Source organism: Anguilla anguilla, chromosome 15 (assembly GCF_013347855.1).
Source record: "Anguilla anguilla isolate fAngAng1 chromosome 15, fAngAng1.pri, whole genome shotgun sequence".
Lineage (NCBI taxonomy): Eukaryota > Metazoa > Chordata > Actinopteri > Anguilliformes > Anguillidae > Anguilla > Anguilla anguilla.
In genome coordinates this window covers 21690868-21709368 of record NC_049215.1, presented here as the reverse complement: position 1 = coordinate 21709368, position 18501 = coordinate 21690868, and the positions used below count along the sequence as shown (strand labels likewise).

At 41.5% G+C, this 18501-nt stretch overlaps 1 protein-coding gene and 1 long non-coding RNA gene across 7 annotated transcripts; one reads left to right on the top strand and one right to left on the bottom strand.

The window, feature by feature from the left end:
- Positions 1-1116: 1116 nt before the first annotated feature.
- Positions 1117-9949, bottom strand: insig2 (insulin induced gene 2). Of its 6 annotated transcripts, XR_004762454.1 has the most exons (7): positions 9717-9949; positions 7363-7735; positions 4479-4603; positions 3782-3948; positions 3364-3463; positions 2872-3043; positions 1117-2833 (listed from the first exon to the last, which is right to left on the bottom strand). XR_004762454.1 is itself a non-coding variant. In XM_035392569.1 (6 exons), the coding sequence occupies exons 2-6, from the start codon at positions 7640-7642 to the stop codon at positions 3002-3004; spliced, it is 714 nt and encodes a 237-aa protein (XP_035248460.1). In that variant the 5' UTR covers positions 7643-7735; positions 9717-9949; the 3' UTR covers positions 1117-3001. The 6 variants fall into 6 exon arrangements, 5 of the variants coding, with proteins under 5 accessions (XP_035248460.1, XP_035248463.1, XP_035248462.1 ...); XM_035392569.1 differs by having other exon boundaries at positions 1117-3043; XM_035392572.1 differs by lacking the exon at positions 9717-9949 and adding an exon at positions 5414-5503 and having other exon boundaries at positions 1117-3043; positions 7363-7489.
- A 4732-nt stretch (positions 9950-14681) lies between these two features.
- Positions 14682-16991, top strand: LOC118213595. Its single transcript, XR_004762455.1, has 3 exons — positions 14682-14824; positions 16341-16408; positions 16781-16991. It is a non-coding gene; the product is annotated as an uncharacterized LOC118213595 (long non-coding RNA).
- Positions 16992-18501: the final 1510 nt, after the last annotated feature.

Here is an 18501-nt window from a genome sequence, read left to right as displayed (position 1 = left end):
TAGAACTGTGATTTTGTTTCATGGCTTCTGACCTAATCTCTAATCATCCTTCTAGTTTATAACTGTGCTGTGCGTGAAACAAGTCTTCAGGTATTGTATGATGCAGAATTAAAAAAACCCTTTGGTATACCTTTGTACAATGTGGACTGATACAAGCTTTTCGGCACAACATGTCAGACGGACTAAAATAAGCATGGCATAGCTATGTGGCTTGCGAATCTTAGGTTCTTCTATACAGCTATCCTGGGTTCCCTTCCCACTCTGTATTGTAATCAAAATGTCTTTAACATGGGGTCCTAAGATAGTGTAATATGAAAAAAGTATTACGTAAAATAAAACATTCTGTATCCTGTCCACAGATCCCACATTGGCAGATGTAACTTCCAGTGGCATTTCATGTCAACAAACGAACCTTCTCCCAAGTTTTCCACTTATTCATACAATATAGGTGTCCATCGACATGAAGAACATCATTTAACATCAATAGTGTTTTTCCCCCTTCCCTACAGGGCATCTCCTCTCTCACTATCTGTCTGTGGAGGTGTCCCAGCTCACAAAAGGTTGACAACCTCTGTTGTACCATATCTAAAGACTCCCTAGAGGCAGGCAGCTACGTCCTCTCCAAAGTTTCCGTCTGACCCTAATTTACCACAATAAGATAATTGCATGTCAGATCAGGGCTGAATAGAGAGATTAATTAATTCATTAATAATGAGGTGCTTAGCGGCCCTGGTCTGTTAATGATAACAATTAAATGCAGAACAATATGATAAAGGGAGACCAAAAACATTCTCCTTCAAACTTGCCCTGTTGATTGCGCTGAGAAAAGGGGGAAGGGGATTTTTTTTAACGGCATCCCACACACAAAAGCGCTCCAAAGCCAGATTATTAATCTTAATTACTCGTAGCACACAGAGCAGCCAGGAAGAGGCAGGTAACATTAATCTGCATTAGGACGGCAGACATCGTAGCAACATGGTACATGCTGACTCACAAGCACTAGATTCCCGGTAGGCATGTCTGGGGAGTCATCAGTGATGGTAACTGGGACAAGAGCTAGGCACCTCATTGAGGTACTGCTTTGATTTGGCAACTATAAAAAATAAATACGACTGGTCAAATTTCAGTTATTTTTAATTCGTTTCAAGGTCCATTTCAGTGGTCTTCAGGTCACATTACTTACAAGAAATGTTTTTAAACTGCATAAAAACGACAAGCAATAGGCATATTTGATGTTTGAGCACAAACTGGTATGGGGTCCATAAAAAAATTGTGGGGTCATTTTCATGTATGTTTCTCTTATAAGAATATTTATTTTTCAATATTTCACATTACATTGGTTTGTCTTGATATTTGGTTGGATAACGTGAGTTTGAAATTTCACTCAGCACTTTGGGGAATCAGTCAACACAAGTTTTTTTTCATTCTACAAGTCTGATTGTGGAACTTAAAAGTGCCAGGTCAAACAAAAGTATCACCTGCCCACGCACAGGGAAATAATAAAATAACCAAAACTAGTCTATCAGCAATCAATCAAATTTCATTTGACACAGCATTCTAACAAAATAAGTGCTTCACACAACCCATTTCATCCCAAACCTAATATTAGCACCTTAGCACCTAGAGATATTTACACAAAACCCTTTCTCTTAATGGAGAAAAATCATTAGAAAACAATCATCAGTTAAAGCCTCCATCCTTTCCGAAACATCATGGAATTGAAAGAATGAAGTGGAAATTAAAAGTTCTCTAATTGACAAAGGCCCCTCTTCACTCTTAAAGAACTGCAGCGGACCCAGGCATCTCTCCTGGCGAGATGGCCTCCAGTCATTTTTTTATACATTGTTTGTGTTTAGAAAAAAGCTAATATTTGCATGAGCTAATACTTACCATGCAAGGGCTAAATTATCGTTCAAGTTCCACATAAAAACACTATCCTTTTATAAACATGCGAGAGTGTCTTCTTTAAACGTCATTCCTCTCTACTGATTAACCTCATTATTAAAAAAGTGGAACATGTTAAAATGATGAGATTTTCAGATAAGTTAATGAGCTAATTACATCAAATGGATTCCTTTCACGCTGATGTGACTGGCTGCATACCTACACAAACGAAGCCCCGCCTCCTCCTGTATCCCTAATGACCAGACCCCCTGATCTGAGTGGTCTTCAAGTGATCTAAACATTTGTGTGGAACTGTGGGAGTTAGAGAAGTTGAGCAGCCTGTCAGATGCACATGTGAGATTATTATTATTATTATTATTATGCATATTTTATTGTATTTACCACTGCCTGTGACAAGTGTACTGCGATTAAAATCAATAAAACAATAATAATAATAAGTAGTTCATATTTTAGTTTTTGATGCTTTTTATGTTGAGAAATTATTGCGACCAGAAGTTATAGAACACCAGAATTCCAATTAATCACATATCCAGTCTTTTGAGTGTAACCTGAGAGGCTATACACATTGCCTTGTTATTGTGCCAGGTGGAATACAACGCCCCATTTTACACTGTGAAATAAATTATTCTTATATATTCATCAAATAAAGACCTACAACGCTAAACAGAATATTGTAAAGAAAGCATATATCCTATATAACAAGGTATAGCCTACCAACAGAGGGCACAGCTCAGCCTCCCTACAGTATGTGTTGTGCACAAGTCCAGATGAATGAATGTCTCCTGAAAGTCTGTTTGGCAACATGCAGCCAAAAGTGTCAGAAACCTTTCAGAGTTGTTACATCATTTTACATTGTAAAGCTGCAATCACAGATTGCATTGTAGTTTCTGGCACACGCTCTCAGTCGCTTGCTCTTTCTCTCTCTCTCCTTCACACACACACACATACACACATACACACACACACACACACACACACACTTCTTGCAATTTCACATATTCAGACCAAGTGAAGAAACTATATATACATACACCCGTTTGCAATTTGGCAAATACCCAGTAAAAAATGCAGTTAAAGGTTGATGATGTCAGCTTCATTAGTCTTCATGAGTCTTCTCCTGAACAACTGTGCATTCATACTGGAAACAGAGAAGGACAAATATCACAGGAAGAAAAAACAGTTTGTACTTAATAACCAACACTAAAAATAACTTGAATTTGATGCTAAAACAGTCAACAAACCTTTCTGTTCCCAGTAAAAAAAAAGCTTGTGATTGCATTCATTTCAGATCCCAAAACATACTGCTTGCCTGCCCATGCTAAACCACGTCTACACATGCTATGAACATGTAAACACAGCGAAGCATTCAATCTAAGCTTTAACTAATGACTGAAATACATTCATGCCCGTGTCATTTCTCTTTCTTTTATTCCCCCACATGCTGACCCCATGCTGTACCATTGCAAGCTGACGTCCTATGTTTCCCATGGTTATTACTCCAGCAAAGAAGATGCATGGTAGCCAGGAGCGTATGTAGAGAAAATCTGGAGAAGTATACCTGAAAATAAGAAATAAATGAATGGAAATTGAGGGGGGGGGGGGGTGCGTGCACTTGGCTGTATGGATAAATCAAAAGTTCACATTTAATGACAAACAGTTAAACGAACCTTAAGCCATGGATGGATTCAAGCCCAGCTTACAAGGTTGTGCATTTCAAATGATCAAAAAACAGGAGCATTATACATGTCAAAATGCTTTGGGGTAATGGCGGAAACAATAATCCGGCTATTGATCTATCTTTAGCAGTGCATTATTTAACTAGCTGCCAGTTAAATGCCTTTGCGGGTGGCTTGGGTCAGAGATCTGCGGTGCTCACTGAAAAACTCCGTTGTGCACCAACAGCTGGGTGGCAAGGGTGGCGAGGCAGGCGATGCTGACGCCAAGTCCAAATCCGCTGCGCGAGCGGTCAAACGTCCACCACAGCCCCACCGACAGGGCGGCCAGGGTGAGCGACAGCTGGAAGTTGTTCGCGAAATCCACTTTCTGTACACCCGAATTAAGGAATCAGCAGCAAATGAAAAGGCCACGAGTTGGCAGCAAACTTCTGCGCCCACCCACCACATACACTTGCTCGAAAAAAGAATGAAAACTAGGCCTGGATTTCATCAAGATTTATCTTTAAATCCTTATCATCCAGATTCATGGGTTTAGCAAACTTCTGATCACAAAAATTAAATGGGAAAAACGGTGCACTGAAACAAAACAATAATGGCATTTATTTGTACATCAAAGTCAAGGACAAACTTCAGTTGTCCCAGATTATAGTATATGCTGTATTAAACCACCAATTAAAAAAGCTAAGAAATTAATTTCAAGAAAACAGCAGGAAATGTAGCTGTGCATTAGACCTCCCTGTGAAACGTCCTTCATAGAGGAAAACAAACCAAACAAACACAATTAAAATTGTGTAATAGTCCCCAATGCGCTTGCGTTCACCCTATTGTTTAGCTCTGAACAGTGAGTCCCGGGGCGGGAGGGTGAGAGAGTGGGGCCCCCTAGTGTCCAAAGGATACGGCGCTGGCGTGGTTGATGCCCACGAAGACGGCGATGCAGCGCATCACGCTGGACCACTCGCGCTTGAACCCGTGGGGCCCGCCCAGGCGACCGTCAATGCAGGGGTACAGCAGGCCCACCATCGCTGCTCACACAGGGGGGAGGGGGAGGGGGAGGGATTTCAGGGGGTGGGGGGTTACAACAGGGATTAACAGGGCCTCCATGTGTGTGACTCATCCATTGTGGTGGCCCCAATCACAACAGTCAAGGCATGCCTGTCAGCATTGTGGTCGAAAGACAACATGTTATCCAGCAAGAGCCATTGAAAGGAGCAATCATGCCTACAGCACACACAACAGCCGAAGCAAAGTAATGCTGACCACTGATCCATTGTATAGCAGTAAAGTACAACCGAAACTAATTTTAAATGGGGGGGGGGGGGGGCGACAACCATTCAGATATCATTTACTCAGAAGATTTCTAGTCAATGTACATCACCGAGAAGAGCAACATGAGAATCACAACCCAAAACTGCAGAGCGTAAAGCAACGAGCTGTTAAAGCAATTCATCGATTACAACAACTGCAAAAGTGTAAAAAAAAAAAAATCCTGGGTTAGCTTCATTTCCACACAGAGGCAGTCCTAGAGTTTGACGGACAGGATATGTCAGTCATTCCAAAATCGCAACAATTGTACCAGGCAGTCTTAAGATTGCAAATATACTGCCCTTCACTGGGCGGAAAGGGAAAGTAATGCTTTTATTACGGCCTGTGTAACTGTAACTGGACACGGGCAGACTGAGAAAGAGGGCCGTCCTCATTGGACAGACCACATAACAAACCAGCTGGCATATCAATGAGGCCGACAGCTTAGAACGCCGCCTTTCTGCTGTTGTTGTCGTCAATATGCAGCGTGCAACATCCATCATAAAAGGCAATCATTGCTGTGCAACCACCTTTACAAAGCCCCTGTGCCAGGAATCAGAAGAGGAGTTTATCTTTCAGAGACCTGCTTTTCGATGCATCGGGACAGGATGGAGATAATTCTGCGGAGACAAATTATTGCTCTAATTAAACCTAATCCACTTACAGCAGGCCTTATCAGACCACAGTAAATCTAGGATTTGCATAATTTAGAGAGCCAATGTCAAAGAGCCAATATCCTGCATAAACTGGGCAAAAAAGCAACAAACAAGGAAACAGGTAAGGTGATGGTGAAGAGCAGTGTGAGGTACTGCACACTGACAGGAATCAGAAGATTATAGATTCAGGAATTATGTCTAAACAGTTGGGAGAAACTGTAAACGAGTTGCCTTGGACATCTCTAGCCCTGCCTTTTTGGTGAGGGGTCAGCAGTCCCAGTAATGCCCGCAACTGAGAGGACTGGACTGTGCAAGGCAAACGGGCAAGGCAGAGAGAGAGCTGGAACTTTGGCACTGCATGGACTGTAGACAGAGAAGACCTGGTGGGCCGCTTGGCAGTGGGAGGTCATGCTCTGACGTGCCCTGTCACTTTCGGCAAGACAAACCGTTTCACAAGTATGGCAGGCCAGCTGACACACAGCGCAGTGTGAATCAAGTGTGGCCAAATGCCATTACCTCAAACTGAATACAGAGAAACTTATGGACCTTTTTCTTGCCCCCCACATTATGTAAGTAATGTGAGGAACACTGTCTCCTATTACCATGCCAAGAGTTTCCCATGGATATTCTGGATCCAAAATGGAGACAATACTAGGACATTATCCGTGGTCAACAATAAATCAAGATGAGCAGTAAAACAGGTCTAAGCCACTCCCGAGCCAAACCAAACCCAACCAGAAAAAAGAAGACGCTGGCCCACAACTGTAGCAGAATTGCCTGGAAAGCAGATACTAAATGTCTGTTGTACAAAATAGTGCATAACAGGAGCATAGCTATGTGTGGAAATCTGTGACTGTAACAATGTCATTACATGCAAAACGGTGGAAGAGCCGCCAAGTCTTTAGACAGGGAGAGAAGACTGAAGGGCCATGGGGGTAGCGAGGAGCCGTTTCAGATGCAACAGGACAGTGAAGAGTCAGACTCCAGCTGTCCCTCCCTGGCAGGTGCTCTCGATTCAGGAATGCCTTTCCAGCAGATCAGACCCCTCGTCCCGCACTGGAACGAGCCCAAGCCTCTCCTTCTCCCAAGGTCAGGGAACAAGATGGCACACTTGGCATTGGCGTGGAGATGCACACACAAAAAAAATTTGTGTAAATTACAAAAGGGGAGGTCTGTGTGAGTATGTGTGTGTGTTTGTGTGTGTGATCTGTCTTTTTCAGCATTAACTGTTACTTATGTCTACCCTATGCTGTAAATGTCAGGGGGGTTATAAAAAAGGACAGAACAGAAAATAGTCCGAGGCTATCATTCAAATGAAAAGCAACGAAAATAAGCCATGCCACCCACCCAATAACTGCTCAAAGACTGTGGAGTGGCACAGCTTTCATTTTATCACATCAGGGAATGGTTATCTTTTAGATATTTCAGCCGAAAAGAAAACAACATTTTGTATCAATGCAAATAGATCCTTGCCTCAAACCACAAAGCTTAAAGATTTAATTACACCCTTGACATCCCAGCTGAGGACTTTACTTGACTTTAGAGGGCACACAGGACGGTGCACATGAAAGGAGTTTCCAATAAAAGCTTTAAATGAATAATAGGCTACATTTTACTTAGAAAAACAAATACCTGAAAAGGACCTGGGGAAAAGCTATAGTTGGACACACCTAGCACACGCAGAGCTAGGCTTTAGTAAGGCTAGCGCTAAAACTTTAGGAGCAGAACATCACACCGAACACTCCCTGACTTTTTTATTCCTTACAGAATAAAGGTAACCACCTCCCCCACCTGACAGCGACTAAATACAGTATCTACAGTACCTGAGGCTGTTCCGCAGCAGGGGGGCATCCACCACGCGGACGAGAAGATGCTCCCAATGACGTCGGGCGGGAAGAGGGTGACGTTCCTCTGGACCTGCATCAGGTTGAGCACCAGGGCCAGGAAGACGCCCACTGAGAAAAGCATCACCCCACGGATGACCAGGTACACCGTTCGGTTGGTGACAACCGAAATGTACCGCCCCTGGGGCTTCAGCTTGGACTGGTCCCTGTCCTTGTCTCCTTCCTCCTGCTGACCTTTGACCTTTGAAGCACCATCCATGGCTGCCAGAAAGTCGTGTCATGCGAGATAAGGGGGACCTGATTGAGACACTAGCCTCCAGTGTTCTGGCTGTCGTCAGACATTGCAGGGGGCCTAACATAAAACATGGTAAATGGTAAATGGTAAATGGACTGCATTTATATAGCGCTTTTATCCAAAGCGCTTTACAATTGATGCCTCTCACTCACCAGAGCAGTTAGGGGTTAGGTGTCTTGCTCAGGGACACTTCGACACGCCGAGAGCGGGGATCGAACCGGCAACCCTCCGACTGCCAGACAACCGTTCTTACGTCCTGAGCTATGTCGCCCCTAGTAATACTAAAACATAGTATTGGGGACATGGTAAGAATCAACAAAATAATGGAGATGAGAATGCAAAGCATGACAATGATAACAGAATCTCTTAAATACACAGGCCTATTTGCAATTCTCTCCATTCAAAATAAAACTGAAAATTTTATTAACATGTATAGCCTTCCTGCAATCTGCCAGCAAATTTGTGAAGGATGGATCTGGTTGGCTGATGCATTTATTTTTTCCCCCACTGACCCAGCCTGTTCTGAATCCCTCTCCCTGAAGCGTACTTGATCTCCAGATTGATCTCCCCCAATTAGCACAATTGGCACAGGTGGATGACAACAACTTAGCCACATTCAATGGCTATCCCAACACAGTGAATCATGCATAGGGGGAAAAAAACATACCCAAACAGTGAATCATGCATAGGGGGGAAAAAATGCATAGGGGGGAAAAAAACATACCCAAACACTTTTTCAAAATGTTATTAGAATCGTCTCTGTAAAATGTATGCATACACACAGAAATCTAATGAAACAGGACGGTGCGGTCTCCGCCCATGCTAGAATGGACACAACAAATGAAGCCTAGCAAATGCCACCACAGTCCCAGACAGTGAAGAGATTTGTTTGGTCTTAGGAGTACTATGCTATTGCAGCCACCATGCACAATGGAGAAAACAGGACAATCGTTCCCAGCTGCCCTGCGTCTGTATGCATACCATTGCTCATTATGCTCTGTGCAGACAGGTGATGAGTTACAACCCAAATATGTCATACAAGCAGTTCCCTCATCACCGTAAGTCCTGCTCCAGGGCAGCTGCCTCTGAGAAATTGTCCATTTCACACCTCGTAAAGCATTTTCCCTCCAAAATGTGTGGATTAATAGAGTACTGCTCTTCCAAAATACAAATTCGACACTGACTACAGCACACGTAACCTTTTATGTGTCAGCTATTGGCTATAACCTCGGTATGGAGGGAGAGGGTACGGTCGCAGACTCATTTCTGAACCTCGTTAAAATAGAGGGGTGAATTACGTCAAGTGGATTTTTTTTTTTTTTTTTGTGTGAATCATATTACAGACTCGTGGTCATTTAGTTTTGTTATCAGAAACGTTAGCAAGAACTATTTTGCGGTCTCCTGGCTGCTTGCTCAGTTGTTAATGCACCGGTTGATTCTTATTACTAACATTAGCAAGCAAACATTAGCTGAAAATAGCACCTCAAAATATACGGTTATTTCGTGAGCGGTCATGAACCTTTTTAGAACTCCAACACACATTGCTTGTAATGGCTCATTTGCAAAGCTGTTGGAATTGGATAAGCTTTGCTAATTAGCTCACATACATTAGCCTGCTGCGTACTGAAGTGTTGCTGCCAGCTGTCGCTTTAATCTCGCATAAACGTAAAGTTACATCATAGCAAGTACCTACGATACCTTCCTTGCCTGAGCCCGCTACGTTATTGTGTGACCCTTGCATCGACACATCTCAGGCCTGTTTAAATCAGTTAAAAAACATATTCAGTTGACATTTTAAGATGAAATTAACCTAGCCAACTGTGTTAGCCAGCTGGCATGATGTCAATGTTGTTGACAACTAGGTTGTATTCGAACAAAACATACAGGTTTCCACAATTTCCGAATCAGAAATCATCCCTCCCCAGCTAGCGAAGACGTTCATTAGACAGGTAGGCAGGTAGCTAGCAGGCGATTTTAGCCAGCTAACTGGTGATATGGCTTCATTTACATTGTGCGAACAACCTCTATCAGTTCTTACCTTATTTCAGATATGAATGAACGTTTTCTTTCCATGAATTAAGAGAAATACGCATTAGGTAGTACTCGGGTACCTCAAAAAACATAGGCTACATGCAAAGAAAAACAAGCCACTTCAGCTATATTGTCATACGTTCCTGACACAACAATTTTAAAGTCTTGTTTTTGGTGAGATAACATTGCCGTGTATCTCATTCAGAACTTGGAGGGCTAACCGTCCAATCAAATTCTACGTTCGTGACGTAATTTCCTAGGACAAACCCGCAAGCGCAGAAGCAACAGCGGAGTTCAAGCAAGCAACGGGTGTGCACAATGCACTCGTCTGTGATTCTACTCGCAATCCGCAGGTCCTGAATGAGATGTTTTATTCTCATCATTCTTGAGGCAAATGATCTATTGGGAAGGGAGCATAAGCATCTGATCTTGGATTATTTGAATGGTCACAAAAATGCTCAATATCGGGAGCATAATATCTCTATAGATTTGTATTCACAGGGAAGACTGTAGTTTTAGACAGTGGACAAATGGGATGCAAATATCACATGTTTGCAATAACTATAACAGATAGCAGATATTTATAATGATTTGAAAATTCAGAATGATTTATCAAAAAACAAATACACACATAAACATCACAGGATTATACTAGGCCATTTAAAAACACAGCATGTTCTGCCTTTCATTATATTTGGCCTATGGTAGCCTGTTCTATGTCAGAACACTCAAAGAATTGCTCAGTTATAAGCAAAAACTGTTCGCTTTTCACAAAGCTATAAACTACATTTAGTGTGGCCTGTCATGATTTTAGTTGTCCTAATTCACAACTTAGTGTCCATCTGCCCACTGATTTTCCATGACCACTCAAGTGGCACCCCCTGTCCTGTTCCTGTTAGCATGCTGGATTTTGAGCGCATCGTTAAACCAGTGGTGTGCCAAAGTTTCACTTGCCAAAATGAGCTTTCAATGGGGACAGCCATGGAAATGCCATTTTCCTCCCTTATGCTGCATGTGCTGTTGCTTATCCACAATGTGACATATTCATCACTGGAAATACCTAGCTATTCTTTTAAAAACACCCAGTGCTTGACTTGTTATTGTATAATCAATTTCTGGGTTGTGCCCTGTAAACCACTTGGTGCCAATTTTATTTAGAAGACAGCTGGCAGCTGTAGTAATTGGTTGATTGACAGAAATACTCTTCTGTGGTTGCAATCTCAGTTTCTCCCTTATGAAAAAGCTACTTACACTAAACCATAGAGTTCTATACATTGACTGTGTCCTTAACCAGACAAATAATTGTACATGTCATGTCTGTGCATTCCTGTTTTGGTATTTACAACACACAAAAAAAAAAAAACAGGAACCTCCAGTTTACATTTCATGATTACATTTTCCGTCAGGTGTGACTTAGTGTTGTCAAAAGCAATATCACCACGTAATATTTGTTTGGGAAGAATGTATTACACTGGAATTATTAATCAATTGCAACAAATCATAGCAAGTGAAAGTTTTCTTTCTGTGCTGGAAAATGATTATTGGTATGTAAGCAATCAGTTTTATTTTTTCAGATTGTGAAATAATGGCTAATGATGGATGGTTTAAGTTCTTTGCATTTTCATGTGTATCATAAAAAACAAGGTAAATTAAAGTGAACGCCTGAAGTCAGACCTATAGAAAATGTATTTAACATTTTCAAAATATATAATACTATAGTTTCTACAACAAAAGACCCACTTGTGGAAATAATTTAGCACAAACCTTTGCATGCTGTGAACTGAAAGCCTGACATGAGTCTGCATGCAGCTCCTGTGGTATCCTCAGTGATTATATGACCAAGGTTACATACATCCACCCCATCACTCCAAACGACAAGTGATTGTTGTGCTGTTGATACTAATTAGAAGGCAATTATCTCATTATTACTTCAGCTAATTGCATTTTGCTATTGGGCTACTACAGGGATGGAGCCTTTGTAATTAAAAGCATGCTGAGCAATATTGATTGAACAAGTGTATGTACAGGGGGGTGTGCTGCCACTGTGTGCATAAATGATTACACTTCCTCATGGTTTCCTCATGGCAAACATCGCACCAATGGCCAATGGTGATGTCTGTTTAAGAAAAATGCATTCTATTTCACATAACACTGCTCTGTGTGTTTGCACCCAAGTGTGTGTGTGAGTGTGCACGTGCTCTCCCCCATGCCTCTGTATGTGTGATCTAACCACCACTCCTCACAATGAAAAACAAGCATCATTAGGGTTACATCTGTCATTTTGGTTCTGTGAACGAGCCATTGTTTTTATTGTGTTTCAACCAGGCTTTCAAGAATACTCCAGTGTTTTACATGCTGTGCTATAGGATGGATAGCAAATTGAGTTAGAGGGTCATATCTTCTGGCAAAAAGAACAAAGCATAGCAGTCTGTGTCAGAGGAGCCCTCGCACGGGCAGTGCCCAAGCAGTCAGACACCAGGACAGTTCTTTCAGGCTTTTACAGAGCTATTTAAAGAGTGTATGTGTGCTCTAACTGTAGTATAGCACAATGGCAGTGTAATTCCAGAAAGGATGCAGTGAATATGACACAAGGGTCTAATACGTGTAAATATAAAGTGTTAACATAGAAGGGGATTTCCATAATCCACTCAAATTCCTGTACTTCCATAACATAAGCCTATTAGGCCATGTGCCGGAGCAAATCAAACACGCTGAGTGAACAGTCACGAGTAACTTGAAAAGAGCAGCAATAATAAAATAACTAATGCAAAGGTGGATTTTCAGAGGAAGCCAATTACTACTGTTCAGGGTATGTGCAGAGGGGGCAAGAGAAAGAGGCAGGATACAAAGTGCTGACGATAAACCTGAAAAAGACACTGCTTTGCATACTGGACCTAGGAAGTAAAAACAGCCATAAAGGCATGTGTGTGGGGGAGATATCACTGAGGTATTGCTGTAGAATGAAGAGCATTGTTGTTTGTAAATTAATTTGGAGGAGTCAGTGGTGTTTTGTCGGAGCCTTATCGGTTAATATGGTGTTAACATGTTCCATTTGCCTTATGTCCCAGAAACCCTTGAGGATATTTTGAGTTTTGATCAGGAGAGAGAGAGAAGAAAAGCCAATGGGAAGAAGAGTTCAAGGGCAAGAAGGAAGAGGGGCAATGAGTGGAGATGGAGGGATATTGACAGAGAGCAAGGAAGGGTAGTGGGAGAGAAGAAATGTAGAGGGAGGAAGTGAGAGAGCAGGAGAGAATACAGCAGAGGGGCACAGCAAGAAAGTGAGGGAAATTGACAAAGAAAGAGAAAGGGGGAGAGAGGGAGAGAGAAAATGTCATGGGCAAAGAGCATGGCCCTTGACGTTAAGTGAATAGAGCCAGCCACCCAATTCATCATCCTGCTCAGCCCAATATTGAGGACCCTTCTCTGTTATCAGCGCTATTTGTCCCACTGTCATAACCCTGGTATAAATCCTATGTTGGAGGCTCTTGTCAAAGTGGTCCCCCTCTCCTCATTATTGGGCTCAGCACTCATATTATCCCCCCTGACCTTTCACTTGTTTCTAATTAACCCTTCACCCCCAACGTGCAAGCTCTAGTCTACACCAGTGATGAAAAAAGGTGCGTTAAAGATACCATTGATGTCTAAAGCTCCATTCACAGATAGCAGGGAAGAGGGAATAAGCATTCAAGAGGGTTTAGTAGGAGGAGCAAATGGCTTGGGTTACTATATTTTAGAAGCTGTATATTTAAGCACATTTTTTTGTTGGTGGTTCTATTACGAACAAAAACCCAGGGAAAGTGTTTGGTTATTTCTCAGTTTACTCAGAGCCTTTGGTATTGTTAGAGAACAGTGGCTAAATCTCTCATAACACAAAGGAAAGAGGAACACTGCTGCATGGCCCCAATTCCACGGAGCAAGGGCAGATCAAGAAATCGCTCTAACTACTTGTGACAAGTTGTGGAGGTGCGCTAAACATCTGCTGGGCTTTGTGGCACAATTGCTGGTATGGAGTCAGTGAAGGGGAAAAGACAAGGCTGGAATTAATAGAGAAATATGAGCAATAGGCCCGTTTCTCTCGGCCTCTCCTGGGGAAACTAAAGATATGCTCAAACCTGATCCGATCTTTGGCGAGGCTATCTCACATTTATTCAGCCAGTTTTACTACTGTTCACAGCGAAAAGACAAACTCTACAATGGGAATTGCTGTCTGTCATGGTGTATGGTTAAAAGAAATAGCAGTCTAGAATTCATTAATATTATTAATGATAGGCTTCACAAAAAGCTCCATTGCTTATTCATTTTAATTTTAAAACAAGAGAGTAAATTGGCAGAATTGTCTAGCTTATGCATCATATTGGAATGCATATCGCCTGACTGACAGGGAGAATGAGACCATTTTGCTTTCCATTAAAAAAGAACAATCAAAGATTCCAACTTGTCTAAGACAGCAACTTGTCATTTCCAGTTGAAAGGCTGAATCCATGTAGCACAAAATGCTAATTTAAAAATGTGGCAAAACAAGAGAAAAACAATGGTGGCCAGTTCAGCCTGTTCAGAGTAAGAAGATAAAACATGCATCATCCTTACTGAGCAATTCTGCTGGACAGTGATTGCTGCATTTGGCTATAGAACTGGAAATCTAAAACCACTTTAGAGAACAAAGAATAGGTCCAGTGATTTATGCAGAATCACAATTTGTTCTCTTTCCTCGTACTGTTCCACGATGAAACAAAAAATAAATAAATAAACCAGTCAAGCCGTAAATATATAAAAATGATGCTCTTTATTTAAGATGTCGAAACTGCAAAGCGTTTAACCGGTGATATTGCCCAGGCTGAAATTCAGCTGTACGCAATGGTTCTTATCAATTTGTGACATTGGGGCGCCACCTAGCGCACGTGCTCTGAGCACAGTTGGCCTTCGTTTTTGCCTGATGGAAAAAGTGGGAAAATGATACGGAAAATTAGCCTACCTTATTCACAGCACCGCTGTGAGTGCACAGTAAGTTGACGCATTTTTAATATGTTCTTCCCGCAGTGCCGTTGTTCAATGGAGAGCCTCGCGCATTGGGATGTTCGCGGTTTCCCTGCATTCCGAACTATGACAAAAACGGCGGTAAGCATGAGATCTATGCTTTAGTCTGGGGACCGCAAACAAGACATGCACGCAGGAAAGTACAGTATTCTATGTTTTATTTATTTTTCTATTTTGCAATATTGATATTCAAATCAATTCCCTTCCAATCGACTACAAAGTGAGACAGCTAAGCGTTCAAATGCTATATAGCAATATGCCATTTATAATATGACAAACACTTTTCCACCATGTTATTTTATGCATACATATAAAACTTGCTTCTTGTCCCATATGAACACCTTCTGCACACCAGTCACGTGCTAACTCGTGAGCAGTTCAGCGACTGCATCAAAGCACAGGGTAGCTACAAAAAGTGCCTACTCTTGGCTACATTGTATAAACAGTTGAATAAACAATATTCTGTTTCATTACCCAGCAAATGAGCATTCGGGTGAAAGTAAGGCAATTTAAATACAGATCCTCTTTGCACCAGCGGATTTGCTGGTGGAAAATCACAAGATCTGACAGGATCACTACTGTAGGAAAGCATCTGTACAGGTAACTGTAAATTAAGGAGTGGTTTCTGGGAAAGGAGAAAAAATAGCTGGGGTTTCTTGGAATAAAGAAGGATGTGCATCTGTGCAATGAGGTCTACTCTTCCAAGTGTCCTTGGAAACTACTGAGCTGATGGAAACCTAGCATGAACCATGACCTATTGATCTATGTGCTGCTGCATACAGCATTTCTACGCATGACTTAGCTTACGGTATCTTGGCCCAGAACATCCTCGCTTTATGATACCTGCCTCTTGGAAGGATTTATTCTTACAGAATACAGACCTACTATATGATTCAGCTTCCATGTCACAATATTCCTGTAATCTCTGCAGTTTTTTTATATGAAGCCACAGTAATATGAAAAAACTCCTTCCATTTAATTTGTGTTCCATGTATTCAAAGAACGTTTTTGTTATGAGAATAAGTATCTTTAAATAAGTGATCAATTTATTATGTGATTGGGAAAATTGGAGCTGCACTGGACACATACTAGATAAATGAATATCAAGAAAATAAAATTCATATGTTTTTATTTTTTGTTAAATAATAAATTCACTTGTAAAATAATGTTTAGTTTTATTTTTTTCCTGCGCACTGTAGCTTTCAGGTAATTGAATTATGGTAGATCGCTGTATTACAAAAAAGTCCTCTAGCCCAGCTATGCCCACCTGCATACTCAATGTGGATTAATTGACCAAAAGAATGGGAAGCCATACTATGTGACAACAGCTGCTCTGATTGGCTGGCAGCGCTCGCACTCTGAAAAGCTGAGGCTGTCACTGTTAATCAACTCTCATCTCTTAACACCGGCCACAGTTATCAATGAGGTGAAGATTAATATTCCGGGCGAAACAGATGATAAATCATTTGTACATAATTAGTGCACAGCAAGGTTACAGCTGACATGAATTTTTATCTTAATTATGGGGGAAATTTGTTCCATTAATTTAATTTGGTTTGCATGAGCGGGTCGACACCTAACGAAGTTAATCTTACAGCTGTCATGGCGGGTGGTGGTTGGAGAGGCCCCAGTTGCTCGGTCGGTGGAACCGACGGCTACACCACGGTGGGTTGTTTTCATGTGATCCGATGTGATAGGGAGAGAGGCGGGAAATGGGGGAGGCCTGTACTACAGCAGGGATGGGTTTCTCAACCCTCACCTGCAGTGAAGCATTATGCGATGCTAGTTTGGAGAAATCTGTGAGGGCAAGTTTGGTGTGTGTGTGTGTGTGTGTGCGTGCGCGCGCATGTACACATGTGCATATTTGCATAAAGACAATCTTAGCGTCCAGAAAATGTTTTATTCATTGTTTTTTAAGAACAGTACATGCATGTGTATATGGGTATAAATGATAACACGTTTCCCTTTGAGTGCTTTCCCTTCCTGTCCAGTGGTATATGTGCTTGTCTAGTTTATTAACCATTTTTCTCACTCCAGCATGCTGGGTAATTCTCACAGCCGTGCCATTCAACCCGAGGAGCATCACATTTGCTGAAAATTGCCTCGTACCCCAGTGATCTGATGGATGGCAGCAGACACTTTGCACAGGAGAGTTAAATGAACTCCCTTTTTGTGTGGGAGTTGGTGAGTGTGACATTGCTGTTCACTGTGTTTTTCTCGCTTGTGATTACTGAGAAAATCAGACACTTCATTTAAGCAGATGGGGGGTGGGGGAGTAAGGGGTGGTGGGGGCTTGCTTCCTGACGCCTCTAATATAGGTAACAGCATCATATAATCATCACAGCTGATTACAAGTCCATTACAAAAATCTCAGAAATAATTATAAAAAGATTACAGCTGATTGTAATTTTAATACATTATATTAGCAGTTATATCTTTAGAAAATTTCAAGTGTCGTAATCTGAAATAAACCTTAAGTCTGAACATATTTATCACTTTTATATTTGTTCGCAGAATAGCCATACATGCTAGATACAGCAGGGCATGTGTCAAACACACATGCTTTTACAGATGAGGACCAGATATTGCACAAAAGCATATGCATGATGTACGTGCATCACAAGCGCCCATTGCAGCACTTACTAACAGTCTAAGTGGATATGCCACCCCAAAGCAGAAAGTATGGCACTGGAATCCAAATGTGTGCTTGGAAGCATTTATGGCTCCGGCATCAAGTGGCTGTGGCGAGTCTATCTAGAAACTGCCAGGTGATTTAGTGAGAAAGCGAGACATTTAGCGAACAGAAATTGCTATCTGGGATCGCTATGGCTGGGTGGGTAGACTCAAGGACTCGCACAGATTGATTGGTAGGAAAACGGGTGGTTGGAGCCATGCATTTTGATATTAAGCTGTGATAATTGCACCCGACCAGCAGGAGACAAAGGTAGCTCAATAGCAGGGGCGAGAAAATGACTGATTTAAAAACAAAAGGGGGCCTAATGGAATTCACCACTGCTTCTCAGTCATTCAACCTGGCAACTCTATTACCTGTGGTGATTCATAGTCCATTATGGGATCTTCCATTTTAATAGAATGTCTATCTCCCTGTAATACAGACATGTCAAGCATCTAACCATGCATTTGTCAACCCTGTGATTTCATTTCGAAACTTGTTTAACCCTCTACAGCTACTGTTTCATTTTCACTGGCTTTAACATTGACTAGGATTCAGTCAAATTATATATAGAGACATTATGTATACATTAAATAATCGATTAAACATTCTAAACAGAAATATCTTCTCTCAATCAGAGAGGGTATTGATTCAAGCAACATAAACGTCAGTGAGTACAAAAACATTAAACATTTCATTCAAGGCAGCCTTTTATATATACAAAAGTATAAAATATGAAAATACTGTCTGTTGGTATACCCCAAGGATCTAATTTGTGCACTCTGATATTTTCTGTTTCCTTTTACCATATAATACATCTTTTATGGAGATAGCATGCACAATGTTTTGTTTTGCTTTTAAATTTCCAATATGTACATTTGGAATCTTCTCCTGTACACATTCCTATGATTTTAATGCAATTGTAAAAATATGTCCTTGGGTCATCCCTGTATTTTTTATAAGTATTTCCCTGCTCCCCCTCTGGGAGTAACAAAGACCAATAATGCTTTTCTATAATCCAGGATGAGTCACAAGGGACCGCCTATTCCAATTGCCCTGATACCACGTGTGTGTACTGGATAAA